The following is a 27,178-nucleotide window of genomic DNA, read 5'->3' as shown; positions in this document are numbered from 1 at the left end:
AATTTTCAGGAATCACCTGAACTGGTTCTCCTGACCTTTTCTAATACCAGGATTGGGAACATGGATCTTTCCAGAATGTGTGCCCTGGTCTGAAGCTTCTGTCTGGAGTTGTATTCTCGACTAGATTCCTTGGCTTCATCATTCAGGCCACACTCCCTGTCTGCCTCTGCCTTCATCATGTCTCTGTGTTCCAGCTTCTCCTGGTGCTCTTGGTTAGTTTTCCCCTCCTTTCGGCTCACTCAGGTGCTTGTGTTTTGAAGGACTCAGCTCACAGGCTTATATATCTTCCTAGCTTCCCCAGTGGATCGGCTCTTCCCACTGCTCACTGATAGCTCCTTCTGTCTGCCTCATCTTGATCTCCAGCATGACTCATTCTGAAATCACTGTGATCTTCCCAAAAAAACTAAGCCCCGAGAGACAGCCATTGGTGTCCTATCTGCCTAGTATGGGTAACACCCTCCACCCCAGCCCCCGCATCCCACCAGGAATTTGGGGGTCAAATTTCCTGTTGGAGGTGTGTCTGAACCTGGAGCTCATACAGCTCTTCCAGGTCACGGGTTGCTGAGACCTTACAATTGTGAATTCTTGCTCTGGAAAGGCAGGAGTTAAGATAGATTTTTAGGAACCAAGATGGACAGCGAGAGGACAGACACACGACATATTCCCAGGGTCTTCAGAGCCTCTCCCTTTGGACTGCTGACAGTTTCCTGTGTTGGCAGACACAGTGGGATTTCTCTCACTTGAAAACCTGCACTGGAAGGGGATGGCTCCCACACAGAAAGTCATTTGAGGTTGTCTTCTATAGATAGACCACTTGAAGCATGATTTTCTAGACTGTGTGGATGGTGCTGGCCCAGCTGAGGCGTCCACACCTATGGAAGCACACGGAGTCTCAAGCAGTGCTCCCGTAGACTATTCTCAGCTTGCTTTCTGCTCAGTTGCTGAAGGGCAGTTTTGTAATGGGAACCAGCTTGTCATAGATGCTAATAGTTTGTTTTCTGCTATGGATTACAGAAGCCACTTCTGGACCAAACAGCTAACTAAACGTGCTAAGGTGTTTTCCCTGGAGGCAAAGCTCTGTGTTCTGAAGAACTCCCCTGGTAGTGACGCTTGCTCTTCTCTCTTCTCCAGGGCCTGGCGTGCTTTGCACATGTTCTGAGCCACTCAGAAGGAGGAAGGGTTTGCCGTCCCCGTCCCCCCCCCCCCCGTCCCCCCCCCCCCCCTCCCCCCCCCCCGCTCTGATTCAGTTTTCTCTTAAGTCTTGCTAGGAAGGTTCAGCTTGGCATTTCCTTAAGAATGCTGTAGAGTAAGGTGTGGTGAAGGAAGCCTTTAAACCCAGCATTCAGGAGGCAGAGGCAGGAGGATCTCAGAGTTTGAGACCAGCCTGATCTGGAATAGCAAGTTCCAGGGAGCCAGAGTATACAGTGAGAGCCTCTCTCAAAAAAACAAGGAAACCAGCAGAGATGTTGAGGTTTAATCCAAATCCATCATGGTGACTCTCAGTTCATTTAATTCCTGCTCAGCTGTGGCTCTAAGGATTTTGGCTGAGAAAACACGGGTTTGAGAAACTCCTGAGCTTGCAGAACAGAGCGAACACCTATGAAGGAAGCCTCCTCTCACTGTGATAGGAATTTAACTCAGACTACCATGTTAAGTAAATGACTGAATATTGTAATTATTTTCCTTGTTTTCTTTACCCATTGAGTAGATTGCCACTCTTAGCCATGTTTTGTATTTTCACCTTTTTGTAACTTAACTGTAGTGACTTATCTTGATTTTTTTAAAAAGTTTATTGTGGTATAATAAGTATTTTCCAGTTTATTTTGCTGAGCTGCTAGTGCATCTCAGTGGAGTTTCATGTCGTTCTTGAACAGAAAGCAAAATGAACATCAGATATCAACGCACTGGAACACTGCATGTGTTAATAGCATGCTTAAATGAACTAAAATTGGCGACTGTTAAGCCTGAGTGAAAAGTTTTAAACTTTCACCATCTTCCCCACCGATTCATAGAGATGGAGAATCCCTACTCTAGAGCCCAAAGCAGCTTTGTAATAGTAGGAACTCACATGAGAGATGATACAATGCTCACAAGTTTAAAAATATTACATAAGATGTTGTGCCTCATCCATGTATTTCATATACAAATGAATTTGACGTTTAGTCTGGGAGCCCATTCCCCAAGTTATCTCGTATGTATTCAAATATTACAGAATCTGAAGGAATTTGGATTCCAAGCATTTTGGAAAACAATACACAACTTTTAATATGTGTCAGAAACTACAAATGTCATCGCTAGGCTCGGTGATCATTGGGCTTCCTGTATTCAGGCCCAACGTCTCCACTCTCGTCCCCTCCCTGCCAGGCTGGCCATTTTGTAGTCAAGATCTCAGCGGGCTGGTGTAAGGGACATTTTGCAGGTGCAGTGGTATCTCTTGGTCCGTCTCTGATTGGAATGCTCCTTCAGGCTGCTTCTGTCAGAGGACAAAGCTTAAGGCCGAGAGCCCCTTGGCTCTCACTTTGAGAGTTGTCACCCCGAACCCATGCTGGTCATCCTTCCCTTTACAGAGGGGAGCAGCACAATACTAGAGTGGGTAGAGCAAAAAGCTTCAGGACAGAACTGGACCAACCTACTCCAATAGCCAACACCCTCAGGGGTTCTGAGTGTTTGACGCTTGCTCAGTGCTGGGTGTGGGGAAGGCATGGGAACATTCTTCATCTTGAGACATCAGGGCTGTGCAGCCCACACTAGGCCTTAGCAGGGTACAGAGGAGAACTCGATTTGCAGCAGGATTCAGAAACAAAGCGCTTTTGAATATATGCACAAGGAAGTACAGCAGAAGGACACCATGAGAAAGAAGTTGGGGAGGTGCCGTTCTCTGGCTTAGCTCTGAATGGGCTACTTCATCTTCTTCTTCTGTTGTGCCTGGACTTTTGAGCCAAGAGCCTGCAGATCTGAGTACAAGTTCCTCTTCAGGATGGCACTGCTGCACAGCAAGGCCCCTTGTAGGGCTCCTACCAGCCCACACGTGAAGATATCTTGGCCTAGAAAACAAAATCAGTGGTCCATGAATGTCTACCCACATGAGGATGGGCAAGCAACGGTTCTTGTGTTCATGCCTCCATTTCAGGGCCACCAAAAGAGAGACAGCTTCAGAGAGACCCCAGGACTGTAGTTACCCAAGGTAGCCCAGTTCCTGGTATGGGAGCCAAAGGGGAAAGCAAGGTCTGAGGATGGGAACAAAAGATTGTGTCAGGGAAGCCCAGATTCTTGGTAAAGTGAAGGAATGTACCTGTCAGGTAGAGGTTGGGGATGGGGGTTTGGGCTCTTAGGGAAGCCATAGCATGAGGATGCAGACGAGCCAGGTCATGGTCGGCCCCATAGGGAGCACCTCGAGGAGCAGCCAGATAGTACTGGTTGGTCAGTGGGGATCCCCCATTCACACTGTCCACCTGAGGAGGCAAAAGGGCATAGCAAAGGTGAACGAGGGAATTTGCAAGAGCCTTACCCTTCCTCGCGACTCTGTTACCTCGGGTTCCACCCCTGAACCCAGGAAAAGACAGTCAAGAAGACGTATGTCATCATCTCCAGCATTGTGAATGTCCGCCCCTACCTTGCCCTCCAGCTGTGGGAAAAGTTTCATGACCACGGACATAGAGGCTTCCACAAAAGTGTTTTTGAGGGTCTCATAGTCAGCACCCCGCTTGCCCTGTGGCTCCTCCTGCCACTCCTCAAACCACTCGAAGGCCGTGGGTACCAGCACCGTCATTGAGGATCGATCTGCAGGTATAAGGCCACGTTCCTGCTGCATTGCTCCACCTTGACCCACACCCACTCCCCTGGACCTAGAGCCCTACCTGGAAATCGGTCCTCCCAGGTTGGATCCTTGGTTGATGGGAAGGCAATGAAAAGAAGGGGAATGTGTTCTGGAGCCTTTTCCTTGGGCATAGAGACATAGCGTTCCATCCTGTAAATGAGGTGGGTGTGACTGCCAATCTCTAGGCCATTTTCCTCTGAAGCCACCAGCAGCACCCAGAAGATGGTTCACTTCCAGAAACTTCCCACAGGGTGAAACAGACACAGCTTTGGTATAAAAAATCCTTTCTGGAAGTACACTGGGGACCATGCACCTGCTCCCTCAACATATATCCTCCTGCGACTCTTAGAACCATGTCAAGGGTGGAAGCATGGTCCTGAGGGTTGAGGCCCCGAGCCATCAGTCTTCCCACCCCTCCCATCTTACGCTTTATCCATGTCCGTGTCAAAATAAACATAGTAGTTGGTGGACTGAAGCTTCAGGTCCTCCTTGGTTCCTCTCAGGCAGATGAAAACTGAGAGCATGCTCATGCCAGGCCTTATCATCGCCAGCTGCTTCTTCACATCTGTAGAGGGAGCCAGTGAGCACTGCATTGCAGGAGCTGTGACCAGACAGCTCCTCCTGCCAGGACAGCCTCAGGATACTCCCTTTCAGACTTGCAGCTTGCTGCTCAGCTGCCAGCATCCACAAAGACAAAGCCATTTTTACAGCTCTTCCTACAAAATCCTGGCAGGGACCTGCTCTTCCTGGCTATGTCAATCAGCCTCAGATTCTTTCCTCCTCTACCAGCTCTGCTCCATGCACCATTGGTCATAGGTGCCGGTTCCTACACTGCTAATTCACAGCACCTCTGGATGATCAGACTGTCTCAGTCATCCCCCTAAGAAACTGTAGGTGCACACAGACAAGTGTGTCCGGATGTGCGGGGAGGAGTCAGAAGACAAATTGGTTGTCTTCTTCTTCTTGGGGATCTAACTCAGATTACCAGACTTAGAAACAAAAGTACATTTTTTTTTTAACCCTCTGAGACATGTGAGTGGTCCTTGTTGTTGTTGAGGCAAGGTCTCACATAGCCAAGGTTGACCGTGAATATTTCATCTTCCTGCCTCCACCTACCCAGTGCAGGTTTACTGTCAAATCCCCCACAGCTTTCTTGCCTGTTAGTGAGGATCAAATCCGGGCCTTGATGCCTGCTAGGCAAGCACACTAATCAGCTGACTTTCACCCCCATCCCTCTTCTGCCCTTCGAGAGTCCTTTTCTATTAGAGTCCCAGTTTATCAGGCAGGGGAAGGCAAATGTCCAGGCTTTGGATTCTCAGCCTGACATCCACAGCCTACACATTGACAACAGACATAATAACATGGTCCTGAGAGCAGCTCCGCCATTGCCTCTGTGAAGTGCCCTTCACCTGTGCGGTCCTGGGTTCCCCAAATGTAAATGTGATGGTGCTGGTAGCAGAGGGGAGATCGACAGCCAGAGGGGTGCCCACAAGAGGACGAGCATCACCCAGGCTGGGTTATAAGCTCCACAGTAGAATGCCAGTTCAGAGGACCAGCCTTTTACCTGGCAGACAGCGGACACTCTCTGGCACTAAGTGCTGGTAGGTATTGAACACTCCTGCATTGGAGATGACGACGGGGCAGTAGATGTTCACCAGCTCGTGTCCCTTCTCGACACTGACACCTGTAGACACAAGAATATGGCTGAGCTTCTGTGAGCTCCTGAAGAACACAAGGCCTATACCCTTCTCCATATCTCTGTTAAGTGGTGTGGAAAATTTGATCACACTGTGCATCCCAAATTTTCTTTTGCACTAATTAAATAAAATCAATGTTGGCTCAGAGAGGTTGAGTTAGCAGCTAGTTGAGAGAAAGAAATCACAGAGTCATAGGTGTCTATAAGATGATAGGCCCATGGAGAGGAGAAGGGAGGGACTTAGTGTAGCATGGGTTATTTTGTTTTGGCTAAGCGGAAGGACGTTCTCTTTTGGAGAGGCCAGCAGAGAGAAGGTCAGTGAGCTGCTACTCAGCCTCTCTGAGCTAGCACGTTTTCACCCTGGCCTTTGACTCCACAGTCTCATTGAAAGTAGAACAATAGAGATTTAATTAAAAGCTTCTTTGTCAGCAATGACATTGCCAGTGCCCGCGGGAATGGAATTCCTAAATAGGGGTGGCCTGAGTAGCTGGCCTGCTGCCAGAGAAGTGGACCAGTAACTTTGAAGCCAAAGTTTTCTGGGTAAAACAGCAGCAGATTAAAGCACAGCCTCTGTGCCAATCAAAAAATAACTCACTTAATGGCTGGGATATCACTTGGTGCTACAGTACATGTCTGGCGTGTGTGAGCTCCTAGGTTCACTGCACCCCAAACTTCCATAAAAGAAAATCAAGGAAAGCATGAAATACATTTCTCTCAGAGCTGTAGCTGTAGCCATGGCATGGTAACATATGCCTGTAACCTAGCATTTAAGAGGTAGAAGCAGGACAACCAGGAGTTCAAAGAAGACCCTCAGGTATCTAGCAAATTTAGGCTAACCTGGATAACTTGAAACTCTACCTTAAAATTTTAGTTCTGGCCGGGCGGTGGTGGCGCACCCTTTAATCCCAACACTTGGGAGGCAGAGGCAGGCGGATCTCTGTGAGTTCGAGACCAGCCTGGTCTACAAGAGCTAGTTCCAGGACAGGCTCCAAAACCACAGAGAAACCCTGTCTCGAAAAACCAAAAAAAAAAAAAAAATTTAGTTCTGTGTACAGCCACCCTATCCAGATGTCTTCTAGGGTATACCCTCATTTCTCAAACCTAGAATTTCCTCTGAGTAAAGGAGGCCCCAGGCAATCACACTCAGCCCATACCTCAAAAGCTTCTGTGTTTTTCGTCTCTAGTTCTCACCCACCCAGACCAACTTGCTTATCTTTAGCCAAGTGCTCGCATCCCAAGAACACTGGTTCTCTGGAGTTCCAAGCCTGCTTCACTGCTGCCAAGTTCTACGTCCACAGTGCTCCTATCACTCAGCTTTATGAATCACAAGAGTTTCTGAGGTCCACTATAGCCTCTGTGTCCAACATCATCTCTGGCCATTCCCAGAAAACTCTTATAACTATCCTGACCTGTTGTAACATCTGCATTTTTTCCTTTGTTCTGTGTGGTTGTCAGGGTGCTGCAGCCCACATGTGGAGCTCAGAGGACAACTTACAGGGTCAGTTCTCTCCTTCCAATATGTCGGCTGTGGGAATCAAACTGAGCTCATCAGGTGTAGTGGCTGGAATATTTATCCACTGAGCTGTCTCACCAACGCAGACCCAAAGATCTTACCCTGAATATACAGGCTGGTTCAACTATAAAGACACATCAGGTCCCTTTCACCCCAGCCCAGTGACCCCACAGTTCAGTGCAGGTCTCTTACCACAGGCTCTCCCAGCAGAGTCCAGCAGCACACCCTTCACGGTGGCCCTGGTGAGGACAGCGCCCCCGGCACGCTGAATCAATGGGATGGTATGGAAGGCAATCTCACTGGATCCTCCTCGGGGGTAATACGCTCCTTGTATGTAGTGGTCAACCAGCAGAGCATGCATTGAAAAGGTGGTTTGGCTGGGGGTTGTGCCTACAGAATTAAAGGAAAGAGAAGATAAGCAGGCAAAAGTGATCACTTGACACCATTCTGGAAGAAACAGGGCTTCTTGTGAAAGGGTCATGTGAGTCCATCCCAGGATCCCATGTTCCTTTTGAGCTTAGTGGGATATAAATACACTCCCTGAAAACACTATCCTGCAGACACCAAGGAAGTCACTGACACTGATGGCTAAAGAGAAAACTTGCCCTTGAGCAGTGTGACGGTCTCAACCTCAAAGCTGAAATGGAAAGATCACCGAATCAAAGCCAGACTAGCCTACAGAGAGTTCCAGACCAGCCTGAACAAAGTCAGAACCTGTCTCAGGGGTGAGCGATGTGGAGGAGAAAATGCACTGGGGATGTAGCTCAATTAGCAGGGTGCTTTCCTAGCATGCAGGAAGGCCTGGGTGTGCTCTCCAGCACCACGAGCCCAGGCGGAGAGGCACAGAGCTCTAATCCTAGCACTGGGATGGGAGGCAGAAGGATCAGGATTGAAGGGCACCCTTGACGACAAGAATTCAAAGCTTGCCTGGAAGACCCTGCCTCCAAAAAGGAATGAAAAGAAAAAGGAGAGAAGAAGAAAAGATAAAGGGGAAAAAAGAGAAATGAATCTTGAGTTTATAAAAAAAGAATTTCTACCAGTGTCCAGCAGGGGACAGACTTCTCAGCCCTTATCAACAAATTTTATCAGGCCTGGTCCATTCTTGCTTTTCAGCTAGGCAGATGGGGAAGAAAAACCAAAAGTTGGGAGAGCAGCTGAGAAGAGCCTGGGCCAATAGCACCCACCGTAAGTGGGGAAGATGTAGCTGAGAACGGCCTGGAGCTCAGGGGAAGCCCCGAGCTGCTGCAGGACCTCAGCCAGGCTCTGGGTAGATGCTCGGCAGAAGGGAGAGAAACGAGTCAGCAGCCCGAACTTGTTGAGGAGCTGAGTCAAGGGCAACGGGATGAACTTCAGTAGGATGGCATGAGAGGCTCCACGGGCCACCACCTGTGGAAGAAAGGGTAGGGTGAGTCTCTGGAGCCCCTGTAGGCTGACACCTCTCTCACCCCCGGCACTGACTGCAGACCCAGCAATGCTTACTCATGTCTGAATTTTTGAACTTAAAAAAATGTAAGCTGAACAGGCATTATCGCTCAGGCTTGTGATCCCATCAGTTGAGATGCTAAAGCTGGAGAATTGCTATGAGTTCAAGGGCAACCAGAGCCATACACTGACACACGAGTCAGGACTGAATAGCAAGACTGTCTTCCTCATCACAACACATACAACAAAAAACTACAACGACAACAACAACAACATGGCCCTGGATTTTTCTCTTTCTTACCACTATGAGTCTATCATTGCCCTTCCTTCTCCAGCTCAAAAAAACTGTAGTTTTTTTATTATATATATAGAGTCCGATATATCCCTGTGAACACCTAATCCCCCTGCTCGTACCTCCTGAGTGCTTGGATTACCCTCTGCTCAGTTTATGAAGTGTTCAGGAACTTATTTAGAGGTTTGTATGTGCGAAGCATGAGCCATATCTCCTGCCCTCAAATTCCTTCCAAATATCCCGGTCCAGAAGCCAGGTGTGATGGCATACACCCAGCAGAGGCAGTGGATCTCTGTGAGTTCCAGGCCAGCCAGCGCTACACTGTGGGACTCTATCTCAAAAATCAAAAACCAACCAAGAGTCTGGCTCCTCTCAGAGGACATCTGACTTCCTCAAAGCCTGACTCCCCAGGGGTGCCATCTAGAGGCCAGCGTGAGGGCAGCAGCTGAAGAGCCAGGCAGGGCACAGACATACACAAGTGTACACTGCATTCAGGACAGACATGACCAGTCCTTCCTTCCTGCCTCCCTACCTCAGTTCCTCCCAACCAGGTCCTTCAGCAATGAAGCAGTCAGTGTTGTTGGGAATGAACTGTGGATGCTGATTGGGGTTCATGCTACCTTAACTAGCTCCATGTACTTGTCAATGACAGCTTCTTCCTTGGGGAACTTCTCCTTAAGGCCCTGGATGTACTGTTTCCTCCCACTGTACATGGGGAACTCCTTTCGGCCACTGGGACCTTCTAGTATCATCAGGTCATGAGGAGAGGCCATGGGAGCCCAGTCCAGCTGCCCTTCAGTGATCTGGTCCAAGATAAAACGGCCAATGTTGCCTTCCCGCATGCGTCCAACATAATGGATTCCTGTTGGGAAACAAAATGAGGTACAGAGAGAATAAAATTGGTCCCTGGAAATGTGCCAAGTAAGGAAGAGGTTGCCTGCCTGGCCAAGTTCATGCCCAGAGATGGCTGCCCACCTGTTCTACAGAAATCTACCAGAACATATATCACCCAATTCTTGCCAAGCCAGACAGAAATGGAGATGCCCAGAAAGAAGCTGGGACTTCAAAACATACAAGTTACATACAAAACTCCAAATTATCCCATTGTGCATACACAATATCATGCCATAGAACCAGTTCCTAGCCTTCCAAAGACAGATCCATGTTCCCAACCCTTTTCCGCACAAGCCTTACCAGTGTCAAATTCAAGACCATTTTCTCTGAAGGTATGACAGCAGCCCCCTGCCTTGGTATGTTGTTCCAGGACAAGGACTCTTTTGCCAGCTTTAGCCAGAATCGCAGCTGAGGCCAGCCCCCCAATGCCACTGCCAATCACCACGGCATCCAGCTTCTCTGGTACTCGGCTGGCTGAGAATACTGGGGAAGGGAGGAGACAGAGGGCAGGCTTCTCAGACAAGAACAGGGAGGCAGAGAAGTCAGAGAAGCCAGAGGGGAGGTATCTAGCTTATACTATGTGAGAACCCTCTAAGGCAAACTGGGCATGCTGGTGCACTACTGGGATTGCAGCACTTGGAAGGTGGGTTAGGAGTTCAAGGTCATCCTCAGGTATACAGATGACCTGCAGGACAGCCTGGGCTCATTAGACCCAGTGTTAAAATGGGACAGAAAGTGAGACCAACCCCTGTCTAGGGCACTTTAGCAGAGAACTCTTGATCAAAATGGCTCGAAACATTTTTCCAGAGAATACTCAATCAAGGCAGTCAGATTAATCAGTGATGAGATGGGTCTTAACCCCTCCTATGTATCTGGCATTTTCATACCTTTCAAAGAAAGTAGGAAGCAGCTGACTACCAGAAAGAGGGCAAGAGCACAGGCATTGTGCTATCTAAGTGCAGACATTTCTGTGAATGCGAACACGGAAAGAGAAGAACTCGGGGAGGGAGGAGCCTGTGCTGGGGGCTCTGGGAACTTGACTTTTTTGGAAGAGGCAAGGTCTAATAATGCCAATGGAGCTGGGGCAGGCAGGGCTGCTCAGAGCTGTTACTCTGAGAGTCACAGCACCAACCTCACACAGACCACTGGTGTGGCTGTCACCTGACAGAACCAAGCTAGAAAGCTCTTCCAACACAAGACCTGAGTTTGTTGTTTCTCCTGCTCTCTTCCTTCATTTCCCCTTTTGTTCTTTCCTTTCCGGGATTCATTGATGTGGGTTTTCTGGAGACAGGGTTTCACTGTGTAGCCCTAAAGGGCCTGAACTTTCTGTGTAGAGATCCACCTGCCTTTCCTCCCTACATGGGGTTACAGGAATGTGCCACTAGGTCCAGACATCTGTTCATTAAAAATCTCTGCCCAGGGCAGATGCAGGGGCGCACAGCTTCAGTTCTGGCAATCAGGAGGTAGAGGAAGAAGACTGTCAGTGAGTTTAGTGCCAGCCTGTTTTATATATAAAGTTCCAGTATAGACAGGACTACAGAGACAGACACTGACTCAAAAAAATAATTATTGCCGCTCAGGCCCTGGTTGCTCACATCTGTAATCCCACCATCTGTAATCTCTTTCTTATGGCAGTAGAATCAGTGTGAATTTAAGGTACAGTTGGCCCATATAGCAAGTTCTAAGATAGCCTAGGCTACAAGTATGAGATCTTTGCCCCTCTCCTACTCCACAAATAATAACAATAATAAAATACCTGGATTCGTACACCTCAGGAAGTAGACACTCAAAGATTAGGAATACATGGTCAGTCCCCAGGAAGTAGTGAATTGAGGTAGCCTAGGCTAAAGTTTACAAGCAAGAGTCCCCTGGAGGTCAAACAAGAGATCTTTGTTTGTTTTTTGAAGGTTTTAGATTTTTCTGTGTTTTGGTTATTTGGTGTTTGTTTTGACAGGGTCTTACTGTTCAGTCCAGGCTGGAATTGCGAGTTTGCACCACTATGCCCGGCTGCAACACTTCTTTAGAATCTCGAAGACCGGGCATGCTCATACCTGCCTCAAATCCCATCATCCTGTAGGCAAAAGCAGAAGGGCTGCTCCGAGTATGAGCCTGGGCTTCATGGTGAGTTTGAAGCCAGCTCCAAGCCAAAAGTGAGACCAAAAACCTTGGGAGCAAGCAACTCTAGTCATGTTTCACAGATGTCGGGTTGATGGGGAGTAGTGTTCTTATCCAAAAGCAGTAGTGAAACTTCCAAATTTATAATCAAACTTCAATCCTATGAACTGGGACTACACTCTGCCTGTCAAACCACTTGTTGGGAAAATTTTCTGTGCTGCTTCCCATAACACGAGTTTGCACATTAGCATAGGAAAAAGTTGGCTCTAGAACCAAGTAGGTGAAAGGTCTCTTACTCTGTCAGCTGTTATCTGAAGAGATTCCAACTGGAAGTGCTGGGACTAAGTTATGCCAATATCTTGGTGTGCCAAGGATAGTGCCCACACCCAAAACTTCAGGAGCAAAGAATACTAAGACGTGGAGGTTCCGTGTGCAAGTGAGTATTCCCAGCTCTTTTCTAATGGGCAGATAGGTCCTTGCCCTGCATGAGAAGACCTGAGAGCAGTCCTGGAACCCACAGTCCCTCCAGCTGACCTTGTTTAAGAACCTTCTTCCTAGCCTCCTTGTCGGTCACCAGGGGTTCAGGTGGCCGCTTGACGTCCTCGGCGAAGGGGTTCGGGGAGTTTCCGCTGAAGAGACCCAAGTAAACCCTGCGGAGACCCGCCAGCAGAAGCAAGGCCAGCAGTAGCACGGTGAGCCACATCTTGCAGCCTGAGCTTGGAATAAGGCGACTTCTCTAGCTGAGCTCTGTTTTTATGCCCGAAGCTCCGCCCCGCTAGTTTATCACAAGAGAAACCCCAAACAAACTACGTCCAAGGAACTTTGACCAATGCTAGCGCAAAGCTGATCAAGATTGTCCATCCTCGCTCTTTGTACAACGCGATTTCCATTGCCTGCTGGGAAATGTAGTTCTATCACGGGCCAGGAGCCGCTTAGAGCCTGTGTGATGAGGCCCCACAGGTGATGAGGTGACCCTTACTGGAACGTTTGGAACTCGTCCGGTGAGCCAGGGATAGGGTGAGGAAGATGGGGTTGAGGGAGACAATGTGGGATGGAAATGGTCACCGCTGGGCCACACAAGGCTGAAGGTTGCAGGTCTGAGGGCGATCCCGCTGGTGGGCAGAGAAGACCTGGTTTCTAGTGCCAGTTCTGTGATGGATTCGCTGAAACCTCGGAAGCAACTCGTTGCTTTTCTCTACTTTCCCTTACTGTCAGTGAGAAAGTTTCTGTCCCCGAGTCCCCACTGTTAGGAATATTTCTTAGATGAGCCTCTCTGCTGACGCAAATAATTCCATTCAGACCAGTGAGAGAGAAAAAAAGATTGCCAAGTTTAACGCGATGCTCCCGGATGGCCCCGGAAAAGCAGAGAGAGGAAAAGAGAGCAAGGGGAGACCACGGGAAACCCGGAAACCACTTGTTCATTCTCAGAGGGGCAGTTTAAATAGCCTATGGAAGTGGTCTTGACCTTCCCTGGGGAGGGGTCTTATGCCTGGATCCGGGATGAAGCCCCCAGGTAAACACCCACACAACCTCTGCTCTTTGGAGTTCTTGAAATGAGAGCCCTGTTGAGAACTGCACAAGCGCTCTTCTGAATCTGTCACTCATTGCGAGGTGGGGTGGGGGTGGGGGCTATGGGGACGGGACTGGTCCTTGAAGTTGCACCTAGCTGGATCCCCTAATCACAACTACTCTGGAAGGGGCCTCTAAGTACCAAACCACCTAGGAACAAGCGTCAAGAAAGACCATCAGGGATCATCATGCCCCTGTATGCATTTGTATTTAAGGATAAACCAGCTTCTAAATGACCTCTTTAAGTTAGCTCCAGAGGACAGTGTAGCTATCCTACCCTCTTAACGTTGCCCTTTGAGAAAAGTAGGTCCGAGATAAGTACTTGATTTGAGACTGTTTTTATAGGAAGCCCATTTCCTCAAACACCAGCCATGGGGGGGGGGGGGGGGGACTTCATAACTGAGGATTTTGTCCCTTTCACAGGCCCCAGCAGCGCTCCAGTCGACCACTGAAAGCAGGGCATGCCTCTGTGATGCTTGGTTTGTTTCCCACACAGTGAGAGGAAAACCTTCCTGAGCCTGCCCAGCAAACCTCCCTGTGCCCCTGCCAGGTTAGCCGGGGTGTGTGTGTGTGTGATCCTGTGCTGCCATCCAGGCCAAGATGGGAGGAAAGGAAAAGAGAGGTGTATGCTGAGGTTCCAGGGAGAGAAAGCTAGTTCCGGGGGATGCTGCAGGTCAGGGACTACCACATCCTTCCTAGATCACAGCCCAAAAGCTGTCAATGATCCCAGTTTGTTACTGGCAGCCAGACTTTGAGGAAGGTAGATAAGATTCCTCCAGTCGAGAGCTGACTCTGTGGAGATGCCTGTCTCCTGCCTTAGTCCTCCGAGCCTGTGAAGTATGACTGTCGGTTGTGTGAGAACCCTCCAGCCCCGTTTTTCTTCCCTTGGTATTAAGGGTAGAATCTAATGTCCTGCCGCTATGGTACAAATCCGGCCTTTCCACCTGACTCCTTGGTGTGGGTGTGCGCATGCCTGCCATATGGAAACAGAGAGGCTCGAGGAGGACTGCCAGTTGGCCTGTTCTATCTCTCTGTGCCTTGTGCCTTTGAAGCTGGGTCTCTGACAGAACCGGGAGCTAGGCCCATCAACCGGTAGTCATTACATCTTCATCCCCATACTGCTAGGAAGCCAAACTCAGGTCTCTACTCCTGAAGCAAGCTCTCTTACCCACTGAGCCGTCTTCCTAGCCTCTTCTTGTTATGCTTTTTAAAATTGTATTTACTGGGGCGGGGGGGGAGGGGCAAGTGTAACTGAGTTTGTCATGGTGCCTGTGTGGAGTCAGAAGACAACTTGTTTCTTTCCTTCTACCATATGGGTCCCTCTGGGGATTGAACTCAGGTCGTCAGTCTTGCTGGCAAGCACCTCTACCCACTAAGCCATTTCACCTGCCCTTATTTTGTTTTTTACTGAGACAAAGTCTTGCTATGTAGACTGGAGCTCTATTTAGATGAGGTGGTCCTCATACTTAGAGTGATTCTCCTGACTCTGCCTCCAGGGGCAACACTACCATATTGATTGTGATCCCTGATCTACATATTTTTTTCCATTGTTGGGAATTGAACCCAGGATCTTACACATGATGAGCAATTGCTTTTCCTCTGATCTATGTCCCAGGTCTCATGTTTTTCTGTTGACCCCCACACATCAATCCCTGCCACTAAGGTGTTGGGAACTCTTGTCCACGAGAAGACTGTCTCAGTTTGACACAATCATCTGGTGTGATAGGCGTCCATGATGTCTAGTCCCTCATGATTGTGATGTGATCTTTGTCCTGCCCTAGTCCTGGACAATATGAGATGAAAGGCATAGAGCAGGGCGAGAGTTCTCAGCTTTCCACAGCGTTTTCCCAGCCTTGAGGAGCAGAAGCAAGCCTCAGCTACATAGCAAGTCTGAGGCCAGACTGAACTGCATCTCCACATCCTGTTTGTATGTCCACATCCCTACGTCAGAGAGAGAGAGAGAGAGAGATAGAGATAGAGATACAGAGAGAGAGAGAGAGAGAGAGAGAGAGAGGAGAGAGAGAGATGCTCATCAGCTAAGAACATTTGTTGCCCTTGCAGAGGACCAGGATTGAGCTCTCAGCACCTGCACGGCAGCTGACAGGCATCTGTAGCTCCATCTCCAGCTGATCCAATACCCTATGGATCTGTGCATACATGATAGACAGACACACCTGCATGAATACAAATAATAATTTCTAAAAATTGGGTGTGGTAGTGTGGTAACACATTATTGTAATCCCAGCGTTAGGACTGTGGAGACAGACAGATCTCTGAAGCTCACTGGCTGGCCAGCCCAGCCTGCTTGTTGGATTCCAGGCAAATGAGCGATTCTGTCTGAAAAACTAAGCTGAACAGACCCTGGGTTGTAACAGCACCTGGGGTTATTAGGAACTTGTGCTTGTGTGTGCACATGTAAGTTGAGCTGAAGATGTAGTTCAGTGGTAGCTTGGCATGCATGAAGACCTGGATTTGATCACCAGCACCAAAACTACACACAAACAAATTTGGTCATTTTGACTTAGCAAGGTTACGATATCATCTGGTATTTTGAGTTTTTCTGTCCCTCTGGGGAACAGGCCTAGATTCATAAGCCCCAGAGCTCCTCCTGGGTCTATCACCTGAACAGAGCCAGAGCTCCTCAGTAAAGTGCAACCACCAGTCAGCCTCACCCCCATAAGCCAGCTAGGTCTCAGTGAGATCATGGACAGAAACAGACCCCACTAATTAGGTCAGTGCCACTGCCAACTAGACAGTCATAGTCCATCCCCAACCCCCTCCAGGCCCCTGTATGTCCCATCCAGTCCTGCATTGTGGGCAGTAAGCAGTAGTCATCTGGCTAAACATCCTGTGTATTTAGACTAGATTCACAGTTGATAGAAGATTTTAAGTCTTTTCCTCTTGAGTGGATGCATAACTGGATGATGAGGCCAGTTTTTTCTTCTTTTCCCAGCCCCGCCCCACCGCTGTTTTCCAGACTGAAGCTTCAGAGTCCCCAGGGCTCCGTTCAGGACGCACAGAAACCTCCTGCACCTTGGTGATGGCACAAAGGGACTGTTTGCTTACTTGTAGCCTGCATGGCCGCCAAGAAGGAAGGCAGAGGTAGAGCACGTGGGCCTGTGGCGCTCCTGGGAGCTTTGGAGCTCAGACCATCGAGTCAAGCCCTTTCCAGAGCCTGAGGACAGGCTCGTCTGAACCAGTGATCTTGAGGCATGAACGAGAGATCTTGCTCTGTTGGGACCGAGAACAAACTACGAGATGGACAGGTGAGCGCTCCTGCTCGGAGAAGGAGGTGCTGTTTGGGGGCTGCACGGTTAATGAGACAGACAATGTGGAGTTTTAGAAATATTTAGGGGAAATGATCGAATATCTATATTCTTGGAGACCATAGGCTGAAGGTGTAGTTCAGCAGTAAAGCAATTGCCTAGCGCGCCTGCAGCAGTAGGTTCTATTTCCAGGATCAGACGGACAGAACAGGCAATTCTAAGCCACCATGGTGGGACATCTGTGATGCTAACACTTGGGAGTTTGAGACAAAAGGATCAGAAACTCTAGGTCATCCTCAGCTACAGCATGAGTTCAAGGTCAGCCTGCGCTCAAGTGATCCTGTCTCAAAACCAGAAGAATCTGTCCACATGTAGGTGGTGTCTTGTTTCCTGGGTTATTTCAAGATTCTTCTTTCCTCTTGCTTGGGTGGGGAAGGGGGATGGGGTCTGAAATTCCCTAATAAATCAGTATTTCTTGGACTTAACATCAATTAATTTAGTATTCTCTTCCTTGTCATTCACTGGCTTTGGCTGATTGTCTGACTTAGCTTTTTAAATTTTATTTCTTTTTTTTAATATTTATTTATTTATTATGTATACAATATTCTGTCTGTGTGTATGTCTGCAGGCCAGAAGAGGGTTCCAGACCTCATTATAGGTGGTTGTGAACCACCATGTGGTTGCCGGGAATTGAACTCAGGACCTTTGGAAGAGCAGGCAATGCTCTTAACCACTGAGCCATCTCTCCAGCCCTAATTTTATTTCTTTATTTATTTAATGTGCATTGGTATTTTGTCTGCATTATGTCTGTGTGAGGGTGTCAGATCTTGGACTTACAGACAGTTGTGAGTGTCTATGAAACTGAACCTGTGTCTGCCAGAAAAGCAGTCAGTGCTCTTAATCACTGAGCCATCTCTTCAGCCCCCTTCCTTAGTGTTTTTATTGCTGTGAAAAACACCATGACCAAAAGTAGAGGAAGGAATTTAGTTCATTTTAGAACTCGCAGCCCATCCCTGAGGAAAGTCAGCAAAGGAACCTGGAGGCAGGAACTGACACACAGCCTTAGAGAACACTAATGCTTACTGACTTGCTCCTCAGGCTCGCATTCAGCCTTCAGCCTGCTTTCTTATCCCTCCCTGGACCTCCTGAGCAGGCGTGCACTGCCCACAGTGGCTGAGCCCTCCCTCATCAATTGTTAGTCTAGAAAGTATCAGTCAGACAGTGTGGCACAGGCATTTAATCCCAGCACTCAGGAGTCAAGGACAGGCAGAGCTGAGTTCAAAGTCTCCTGGGACTGCATAGTGAATTCCAGTCCAGCTGGGAATAGAAAATGAAACCCTGTCTCAAAATAACAGACTTGTCTAAACGCCCGTACGTATGAGAGAGATGTTTCCCCAGCGGTGGCATCATCCCCCGACTGTGCTAGTTTTATATCAAATTGACAAAAATGTAAGCAGCATACTGACCGCCACCCTGAGGCCCGCTGGCCCACAGTCACCGCGTGCGTATGTCCATGTGAGCCTGGCAGCTAGCCTACACTCTATACCTTCCCCTCTGTCTTGCTGCCAGAAATGAGGTTCAGGGACCAGAACACAAACAGAGCATTTGCTGAGCTCTCCAGGGAGGTTTCCTCCTTCTCAGAAGGGGACAAACTGTTCTTCCAAAGGGAAGTATAAGGAAGGGGCTGAGATCTAGCCAGAGGAGAATAAAGTGAATCTGGTTTTTATTCACCAAATATTTCTCTCTTTTTTTTTTTGTGGATTTTTATTGAGCTCTACATTTTTCTCTGCTCCCCTCCCTGCCTCTCCCCTCCCCCGTTCCACCCTCTCCCAAGGTATTCATGCTCACAATTTACTCAGGAGATCTTGTCTTTTTCTACTTTCCATGTAGATTAGATCTATGTAAGTCTCTCTTAGTGTCCTCATTGTTGTCTGAGTTCTCTGGGATTGTGGTTTGTAGGCTGTTTTTTTTCTTTTTCTTTCTTTTTTCTTTTTCTTTATGTTTAAAAAGCACTTATGAGTGAGTACATGTGATAATTGTCTTTCTGTGTCTTAGTTACCTCACTCAAAACAATGTTTTCTAGGTCCATCCATTTTCCTGCAAAATTCAAGATGTTTTATTTTTTCTGCTGTGTAAATGTACCACATTTTCCATTGTGTAAATGTACCACATTTTCCTTATCCATTCTTTGGTCGAGGGGCATTTAGGTTGTTTCCAGGTTCTGGCTATGACAAAGAAAGCTGCTATGAACATAGCTGAGCACATGTCCTTGTGGCACGGTTGAGCATCCTTTGGATATATACCCAAAGTGGTATTACTGGGTCTCGAGAAAGGTTGTTTCCTAATTTTCTGAGAAATCACCACACTGACATCCAAAGGGGTTGTACCAGCTTGCACTCCCACCAGCAATGCAAAGTGTTCCCTTTTCTCCACAATCTCTCCAGCATAATTCGTCATCAGTGTTTTTTATTTTGGCCATTCTTTTTTTTTTTTTTTTTTTTGGTTTTTCGAGACAGGGTTTCTCTGTGGTTTTGGAGCCTGTCCTGGAACTAGCTCTTGTAGACCAGGCTGGTCTCGAACTCACAAAGATCCGCCTGCCTCTGCCTCCCAAGTGCTGGGATTAAAGGCGTGCACCACCACCGCCCGGCTATTTTGGCCATTCTTACAGGTGTAAGATGGAATCTCAGAGTTGTTTTGATTTGCATTTCTCTGATGGCTAAGTATATTGAGCATTTCCTTAAGTGTCTTTCAGCCATTTTAGATTCCTCTGTTGAGAGTTCTCTGTTTATGTCTGTACTCCATTTATTTTTATTGAATTATGTGTTCTTTTGGTGAACAATTTCTTGAGTTCTTTGTATATTTTGGAGATCAGACCTCTGTCTGATGTGGGGTTAGTTAAGATCTTTTCCCATTCTGTAGGCTGTCGTTTTGTCTTGTTGACTGTGTCCTTTGCTTTACAGAAGCTTTTCAGTTTCAGGAAGTTCCATTTATTAATTGTTTCTCTCAGTGTCTGTGCTGCTGGGGTTATATTTAGGAAGTGGTCTCCTGTTCCAATGCATTCAAGTGTATTTCTCACTTTCTTTTCTATGAGGTTCAGTGTGGCTGACTATGTTGAGGTCTTTGATCCATTTGTATTTGAGTTTTGTGCATGGTGATAGATATGGGTCTATTCTCATTCTTCTACATGTTGATATCCAGTTATGCCAGAACCACTTGTTAAATATGTTTTCTTTTTTCCATTTGATATTTTTTGCTTCTTTATCAAAAATCACATGTTCGGGGGCTGGAGAGATGGCTCAGTGGTTAAGAGCACTGGCTGTTCTTCCAGAGGTTCTGAGTTCAATTCCCAACAACCACATGGTGGCTCACAACCATCCGTAATGAGATCTGGTGCACTCTTCTGGCATGCGGGTATACATGGAGGCAGAATGTTGTATGCTAAATAAATAAATAAATAAATAAATCTATCTTTTTAAAAAATCATGTGTTCGAAGATGTGTGGATTGATATCTTGGTCTTCTATTCTGTTCCATTGGTCCTCCTGTCTGTTCTTATACCAATACCAGGCTGTTTTCAGTACTGTAGCTCTGTAGTAGAGTTTGTGAAGTCAGGGATTGTGATGCCTCCAGAAGTTCTTTTATTGTATAGTATTGTTTTGGCTATCCTGGGTTTTTTGTTTTTCCATGTGAAGTTGAGTACCTTTTTTTTTTTTTTGAAGACTGTGAAGAATTTTGCTGGGATTTTGATGGGCATTGAGTTGAATCTGTAGATTGCTTTTGGTAAGATTGCCATTTTTACTATGTTAATTCTGCCTACCCAAGAGCATGGGAGATCTTTCCACTTTCTGGTGTCTTCTTCAATTTCTTTCTTCAAAGATTTAAAATTCTGTCATACAATGTCTTCCACTTGTTTGGTTAGTTAATTCAAGATATTTTATGCTATTTGTGGATATTGTGAAGGGTGTTGATTCTCTGATTTCTTCCCAGTCCTTTTGTCATCTGTGTACAGGAGGGTTACTGATTTTTTTGAGTTAATCTTGTATCCTGCTACATTATTGAAAGTGTTTATGAGTTGTAGAAGTTCCTTGGTAGAATTTTTGGGATCACTTATACAAACTGTCATATAATGAGATGATCACGTGCTTTTTATTTTTCAGCTTGTTTATATGGTGGGTTATGTTGACAGATTTTCTTTCATACATTGAATTATCCCTGTATCTCTGGGATGAAGCCAACTTGGTCATGGTGGATGATGGTTCTGATTTGCCAGTATTTTATTTAGTATTTTTGCATCAGTGTTCATGAGTGAGATTGGTCTGTAATTCTCTTAGTAATGTCTTTCTGTGGTTTGGGTATCAGGGTACTTGTAGCTTCATAAAAAGAGTTTGGCAATGTTCCTTCTGTTTCTATTATATGGAATAATTTGAGGAGTATTGGTATTAGTTCTTCTTTGAAAGTCTTGTAGAATTCTGAGCTGAAACCATCTGGTCCTGGGCTTTTTTTGGTTGAGAGACTTTTGATGAGTTATTTACCAAATATTATTGAGATATATTGTCAATAAAAAATTATTGTATCTTGTACTAGGCCGATGGATGTGGAAAGCAGAAAGACATATTAGAGAAGGTCTCCGTGTAGCTCTTTGCACAGAAACTTAGATTGTATGCATGGGAGTCATAAGACTTATAGAGGGGGATAGAGCTGGGCGGTGGTGGCACATACCTTTAATTCCAGCACTCAGGAGGCAGAGGCGGGTGGATCTCTGTGAGTTTGTGGCCAGCCTGTTCTACAGAGCAGGTTACAGGACAGGCCCCAAAGCTACAAAGAAACCCTCTCTTGAAAAACAAAACAAAACAAACAAAAAGCAAAAAAAAAAAAAAGTTAGTTACTCTTCTAGAGGACCCACGTCAGTTGGCTCATAGTCTCCTGTAACTAAAGCTCCAGGAATCGGTGTCCTTTGTGGCCTCTGCACACATATGACATACACTCACACAGATATACACACTTAATCTTTAAAAAGTCAAAATAAAACTTGGTGTGGTGGCCACCCCTTTAGTCCCAGCACTTAGAGGCAGTGACAGGTGGATCTCTGTGAGTTGGAGGCCAGTCTGATCTACTTAGTTAGTTCCATACCAGCCAGGGCAGCACAATCAAATCCTGTCTCAAAAGAAAATAAGGGGCTAGACAGATCTCTCAGTGGTCAAGAGCACTGGCTGCTCTTGCAGAGGCTCCAGATTCAGCGTGTGCACCATGTGATGGGTCGTGACCATCTGTAGTTCCCGTTCCAGGAGACCTGATGCCTTCTAGCCTCTACAGGTTGCAGGCATGCGTGCATGATGTGCACAGGCATGCATGTCAGCCTCATACTCATACGCATAAAATAAGTCATAAGTCTTAAAAAAAATTGAGAAAGGGTTTCTCTGGGTAGCTTCAGCTATCCTGGACCTCATTCTGTAGACCAGGCTGGCCTTGAACTCACAGAGATCTGCCATTCTCTGCCTGCTGAATGCTGGGATTAAAGGCGTGTGCCACAATTGCCCTGCTACAGATTTGTGTAATTTTTTTTTCTTTGGTTTTTTGAGAACTTCTCTGTAGCTTTGGAGCCTGTTCTGGGACTCACTCTGTAGACCACGCTGGGCTGAACTCACAGCATCCTGTGCACTCTGTGTGTGTGTGTGTGTGTGTGTGTGTGTGTGTGTGTGTGTGTTTGACAATGGGAAAGAGAGGAGGAAAGAGAAAGGTAGGAAGGAATGGTAAGATAAATGAAACACATGGGTAGAATACGGTGAGGTGGCTCTCTGTTGAAACTTCCCCACCTGTCACCACAGCCCTCGGGAGGAGCTGGAAACAAAGGGGTCAGCACTTGTTATAAGCCAGCCAGAGCTCCAGAATGAAACAAGATTCCAAACAAACAACAGTGATGGAATGAATATTAAAGGTAGAGGCATCTCTTCCATTCTGAGAAAAGGAGAGCTAAGTTCCACAGGGCGCGTGGAAAGAGGCTCTCGGGTCCTACAGTTGGCGCACAGATACGGCAGCCTGTGTGCTGTGATAAATCCCAAAGACCAGCACTTCCTCACTGAGTGGACCTACTTTAAGGTTTAGAGTTTTGTTTGGTTGTTTGATTGTTTTTTGTTTTGTTTTGTTTTTCAAGGCAGAATTTCTCTGTGTAACAACCCTGGCAGTTCTGGAACTCTCTTTGTAGACCACTCTGCCCTTGAACACAGAGATCAGGCCTCTGCTGCCCAAGTGCTGCCTCTGCTGCCCAAGTGCTGTGGGATTAAAGGGGTGTGCCAGCACCGCCCAGCAAAACTATATTCTTTTTTTTTTTTTTTTTTGGTTTTTCGAGACAGGGTTTCTCTGTGGTTTTGGAGCCTATCCTGGAACTAGCTCTTGTAGACCAGGCTGGTCTCGAACTCACAGAGATCCTCCTGCCTCTGCCTCCCAAGTGCTGGGATTAAAGGTGTGCGCCACCACCACCCGGCAAAACTATATTCTTTAAGAGGACATTTACATCATTAGAACATCTTTCTTGAAACTTTCTCTTTTTTATAACTTGAGTCTGTGTTCTTGATTGTAAATTTTATAGATGAGTGTGTCTGTTGTAAGGTTGAAAGGTTAGACACGCCTGCATGTTATTGTAACCCTTGATCATCCTAGCTAAAAAAAAAAAAAATTATCACATTTTTTGACCTTTGAGAAAAGAAACATTATCTCAGAATAGTTCATATGCCATTTATTCATATGTATTAGGGTTCTCTAGAGGACAGAACTGATTGTGTGTGTGTGTGTGTGTGTGTGTGTGTGTGTTATATGTGTGTGTATTCGAGTGGCTTACAGGTTGTGATCCTACTAACCTAACAGAAAGTTCAAGAATCTGGCAGTTGTTTAGTCCATGAGTCTGGACGTCTCAGCTGGTCTTGAGAACACACCAGAATCCTGAGGAAGTAGGCTCTAATGCCACTGAGGGGATGCACTTGCCAGCGAGAGCGAGGACCAGCAGGCAAAGTCAAAGCCTCTGTTTTTGTGTCCTTTATGTAGCCTGGCAGAAGCAGGTACGAGCCCAGAGTTAATGTGCTTCCTTCCACTTCAGATGGCCAAGAAAAATCCCCTACGGTCTGTCCAGCAGCTTGATTTGTTAATACTAGATTTGTCAAGCTGACAACTAAGAATAGCCATCACATCTATGATTTTTAAATCTTGGGGCTGGAGAGAGGGCTCAGCAGCTGGAGCACTTGCTGCTCTTGCAGAGCTCCTAGGCTCAGTTCCCAGCACCCACGTCAGAGGGCTTGTCACCACAGGACCCAAGCCTCTCCTGGCCTCCTTGAGCGCCTGCAGACACATGGCATTCTCAGATTCACGGAAAGACACACACAATAAAAATAAGATACAATTCTGAACAATAAGGGTGTGCTTTTGAGCCAGGGAGGTGGTTGACAGGGTGAGGCTCTTTCTGCACAACGTGGATCCCCAGAACCCATGTGACCAGATGTGGTGCCCTGTGTCTATGACCCCCATGACGAGATTGAGGTAGTCCCCTCAATGTTCCTGATAGCCTGGCACACCAGCAAGGAATAAGAGACCCTGTCTCAAAACAAGGTGGGAAGTGAGGATAGACATGTTAGGTTGGGTTCTGACTGTCACACATGCGCCTACACAAACCTCACACTTCAAGTCATTTAAAATGATATTTCCTTCTGTGCAAATCACGGATTTTCTACTGGATTATTTTTGTGTTTTGTGTGTGTGCCGGTCTTGCTTTGTAGCCTAGACTGGTCAGCTAACAGCATCTTAAGTGATGGCTCTGCCTCCCGTGGGCTGGGATTGCAAGGCTGTAACTACCACTCTCGGTTGTTTGGTTTGTTTGGTTTGGGGAAATGGCTGAGTGGTTGGTTTGAGACAAAATCCCCTGTGTGTGTTTTAAAATTTATTTTTCCTAACTTCAAGAATTTGGTACATGTATATGGTATATATATATGATAGCATTTGCCTCTTACTTCCGCCCCTAACTCTTCCCAGAGCCACTCCCAACCCCGCCCAAATTCATGACTTCCCTTTAATAAAAAAAAAAATAATGCCTCAAGTGCAGTTTGTTCTACTCAGATGTCTGTGGGGGTGAAGGGAGCTGCTGGGGCACTGGGACCATTCAGGGCCCACACATCTTAAGAAAACTGACTCTCCCTCCCTGTCACGTGCTTCCTGAAAAATTTTCTTTTAATTTACTGGCTTATAGAATTCTTTCCTAATGTGGTAGGAGGATTGGCCCCTAATCTGTGCTTGTGATGTGAGGGGGAACCAGTTATGCAAGTGTTTTGTTGCTGTGATTTGGTTTTGCCTCTTTTGTTTTTTGTTTGGTTTTTGGTTTGTTTTGTTTTTTGAGACAGTGTCTTCTGTGTAGCCCTGGCTGTCCTGGAACTCACTCTGTAGACCAGGCTGGCCTCAGACTCTCCGCCTGCCTCTGCCTCCCAAGAGCTGGGATTACGGGTGCGCGCCACCACTACTTAGCTCTTATGTTTTTTAAACGCTATTAGGGGAAAGGTTTGCTGAGTGAAAGGGCTGGGCAAAGTGCCTAAATGAACTTCACTGATGCAAGTTCCAGGACTTAGGGGCCGGCGAGATGGCTCAGCTGTAAAGGCGCTTGCTGCCAAGTCTACTGAGTTCTGTCCCCAGACTGACATAGTGGAAGGAGAGACCCAACTCCTACAAATTGCCATCTGACCTGCACATGCATGCTTTGACACACTTGGCCCCATACATACATATGTACAAGCATACATGCATACATCAAGTGATTTCTTAAATAACATTAAGTAATCCTTTTATGGTTTTGTCCTCCCTTCTTCTACCCTTTATCCTCCCTTCCTTTCTTTTATGGTGGATACCCTAGCCATATCCGTGCTACACCGTGTTAGACCTACAGTACTACATGTACAATGCTACATGCTTCTCTTCAGATCATGTGAACCCAGTGTCTCAAGCAAAAGCCTGCAGCACCACCCCCTCTGTGGGAGCTGAGGGTAGAGATAGGGTCTTCTGTTCTCCCGCCTCGACCTCCCAAGTGCACCACAATGTCTAAATGGTTTTCTTTAGATTTTTCCAAAGTTAATTTCTTTCTTATTCTAGGAAAAGATGAGGAATTTAAACCATGGGCTATGGGAGATTGCTGCAGGAAGTTGGTCCCAGTCTGTCTGTCTGTCTGTCTTGCAGGTGGAAAGTGTCTCTGCTGGGCACTCCTCATTGTACAAGGACAGTGGCGCACTCGTGGCTTTCAGAGGAGTTCCGGTATATATCACATGCTCTTGCGTGCCTCTGCTGCCAACCTAGGCTTCCGTGTACTGGGGACACAGGAGGGCAAGCACAAACCCGACACACAGTGTCTGTCTGATAAGATCATAGCACCCAGAGGATGAGCATCAAATGCACTAGGGATGCCAAAGCACACCGCTGTCCCAAGGGGCTGTGTGCCTCTGTTTATAGCATTCAACAGGACATGCGTTTGTCCCACACATTAACAAACTGCAACTGCACAGTCAACGTATCCAGGAACTCCACTTTAAGAATACCTTTTGGCTGGAGGAGGTGGTGCAGGCCTGTAGGCCCGAGCATATCAGAGTCTGAGACAGGAAGACAAGAGTTCAAGGCCTGCCTGTGCAATATAGCTATGCTGTGTCTTCAACAAAAACAAGATTGAATTTAGAACTGGGGTGTAGCTCAGTGTAGAATGAGTGTTTAGTGTGCACTCGGCTCTGAGTTCACATGAGTGTGCACACACACAGGCAGTTAGGACTGAGGTAATCCACAGTAAAGTTGTTGTCGTGCCCACATGCGGACCTGGGTTTGATGCCTGAAACGCACGTAAAGGCTAGGCATGGGGGCTGTGCTTGCAATCCTAGTGCTGTGGGGGCAGAGGCGGGCAGATCTTGGGGCTCAATGGGCAGCTAGTCTAGCCAAAGCAGGGAGCCTCAGGGACCAGTGAGAGACCCTCTTGCAAAAAGCAAAGTGGAAGTCTCCTGAGTAACAAAACTCAAGTTCACCTCTGGCCTACATGAGTGCACACACACACACACACACACACATACACACTCACAGACACACACACACACACACTTACTTTTAATCAGTCCATCTGAGCAGACTATATTCTTCCTGTCTCTCATTTCCAGAATGTTTCATATACAGTGGGTGGGAAGAGCTGTGTGGGTGGAGACAGGAAGTCTACCCTCATTCTAAAGGTCGCCTGCCCCTACAGATCTCAGAGCTGAAGAACCATGGCATTCTCCAGGCCCTGACCACAGAAACCAATGGATGGCAGCCAGCTGGTAAGGACTCCAAGGACCCCTAGGGATCTGCTTTCCCTCGTCAGAATCCTCCTTGCTCCTGCCCTTTCAGAGTTTTGTATGTATCATTCCCCAACAAAAGTTAGAAACAGTGTTGGGTTAGGAGCCAGTTGATCTGTTGGCAGTTTGCTCTGTGCTTCCGGGCAAGCCGTGTTTATTAGTTTACAGTGAACAATTTAAATTACATTTTCTGTTTATGGGGGGACCACGGGCCAGAGGATGACTTGCTGGAATCAGTCCTCTTCTCCCACTGTTCAGATC

At 47.0% G+C, this 27,178-nt stretch overlaps 2 protein-coding genes across 4 annotated transcripts in view; one reads left to right on the top strand and one right to left on the bottom strand.

The window, feature by feature from the left end:
* Positions 1-2,104: 2,104 nt before the first annotated feature.
* Retsat (retinol saturase) lies at positions 2,105-12,538 on the bottom strand. Its single transcript, XM_041678534.1, has 12 exons — positions 12,284-12,538; positions 9,935-10,117; positions 9,361-9,602; positions 8,211-8,412; positions 7,219-7,416; positions 5,382-5,501; positions 4,244-4,382; positions 3,858-3,967; positions 3,614-3,780; positions 3,293-3,452; positions 2,903-3,044; positions 2,105-2,473 (listed from the first exon to the last, which is right to left on the bottom strand). Exons 1-12 carry the CDS (start codon positions 12,450-12,452, stop codon positions 2,389-2,391), a joined length of 1,917 nt encoding a protein of 638 aa, XP_041534468.1. The 5' UTR covers positions 12,453-12,538; the 3' UTR covers positions 2,105-2,388.
* A 109-nt stretch (positions 12,539-12,647) lies between these two features.
* Positions 12,648-27,178, top strand: part of Elmod3 (ELMO domain containing 3) — a 54,524-nt gene continuing 39,993 nt past the window's right edge. Inside the window, exons 1-5 of one of the 3 annotated variants that reach the window (XM_041632818.1) lie at positions 12,648-12,750; positions 13,742-13,868; positions 16,272-16,584; positions 25,788-25,862; positions 26,830-26,899. In XM_041632818.1, the coding sequence (XP_041488752.1) occupies positions 16,531-16,584; positions 25,788-25,862; positions 26,830-26,899 (199 nt within the window). In that variant the 5' untranslated portion in view covers positions 12,648-12,750; positions 13,742-13,868; positions 16,272-16,530. Of the gene's footprint in view, positions 12,767-13,741; positions 13,869-16,271; positions 16,585-25,787; positions 25,863-26,829; positions 26,900-27,178 lie in introns of all 3 variants that reach the window. The other 2 variants (XM_041632828.1, XM_041632837.1) reach the window with 2 other exon arrangements.

Source organism: Microtus oregoni, unplaced genomic scaffold, assembly GCF_018167655.1.
Source record: "Microtus oregoni isolate MIOR12 unplaced genomic scaffold, Mior012 000002F_ref0000024, whole genome shotgun sequence".
NCBI classification, from domain to species: Eukaryota; Metazoa; Chordata; class Mammalia; order Rodentia; family Cricetidae; genus Microtus; species Microtus oregoni.
This window is presented reverse-complemented; position numbering and strand designations above follow the sequence as displayed.

What these genes read in the sequence shown, in the direction of transcription:
- Retsat (XM_041678534.1), bottom strand. Translation starts at nt 12,452, where the DNA reads ATGTGGCTCACCGTGCTACTGCTGGCCTTGCTTCTGCTGGCGGGTCTC. An exon ending in GAAGAAGGTTCTTAAACAAG is followed by an intron (nt 10,118 to 12,283) that starts GTCAGCTGGAGG and finishes TCCCTTCCCCAG; the next exon opens with TATTCTCAGCCAGCCGAGTA. An exon ending in CTGGGAGGACCGATTTCCAG is followed by an intron (nt 3,781 to 3,857) that starts GTAGGGCTCTAG and finishes TTATACCTGCAG; the next exon opens with ATCGATCCTCAATGACGGTG.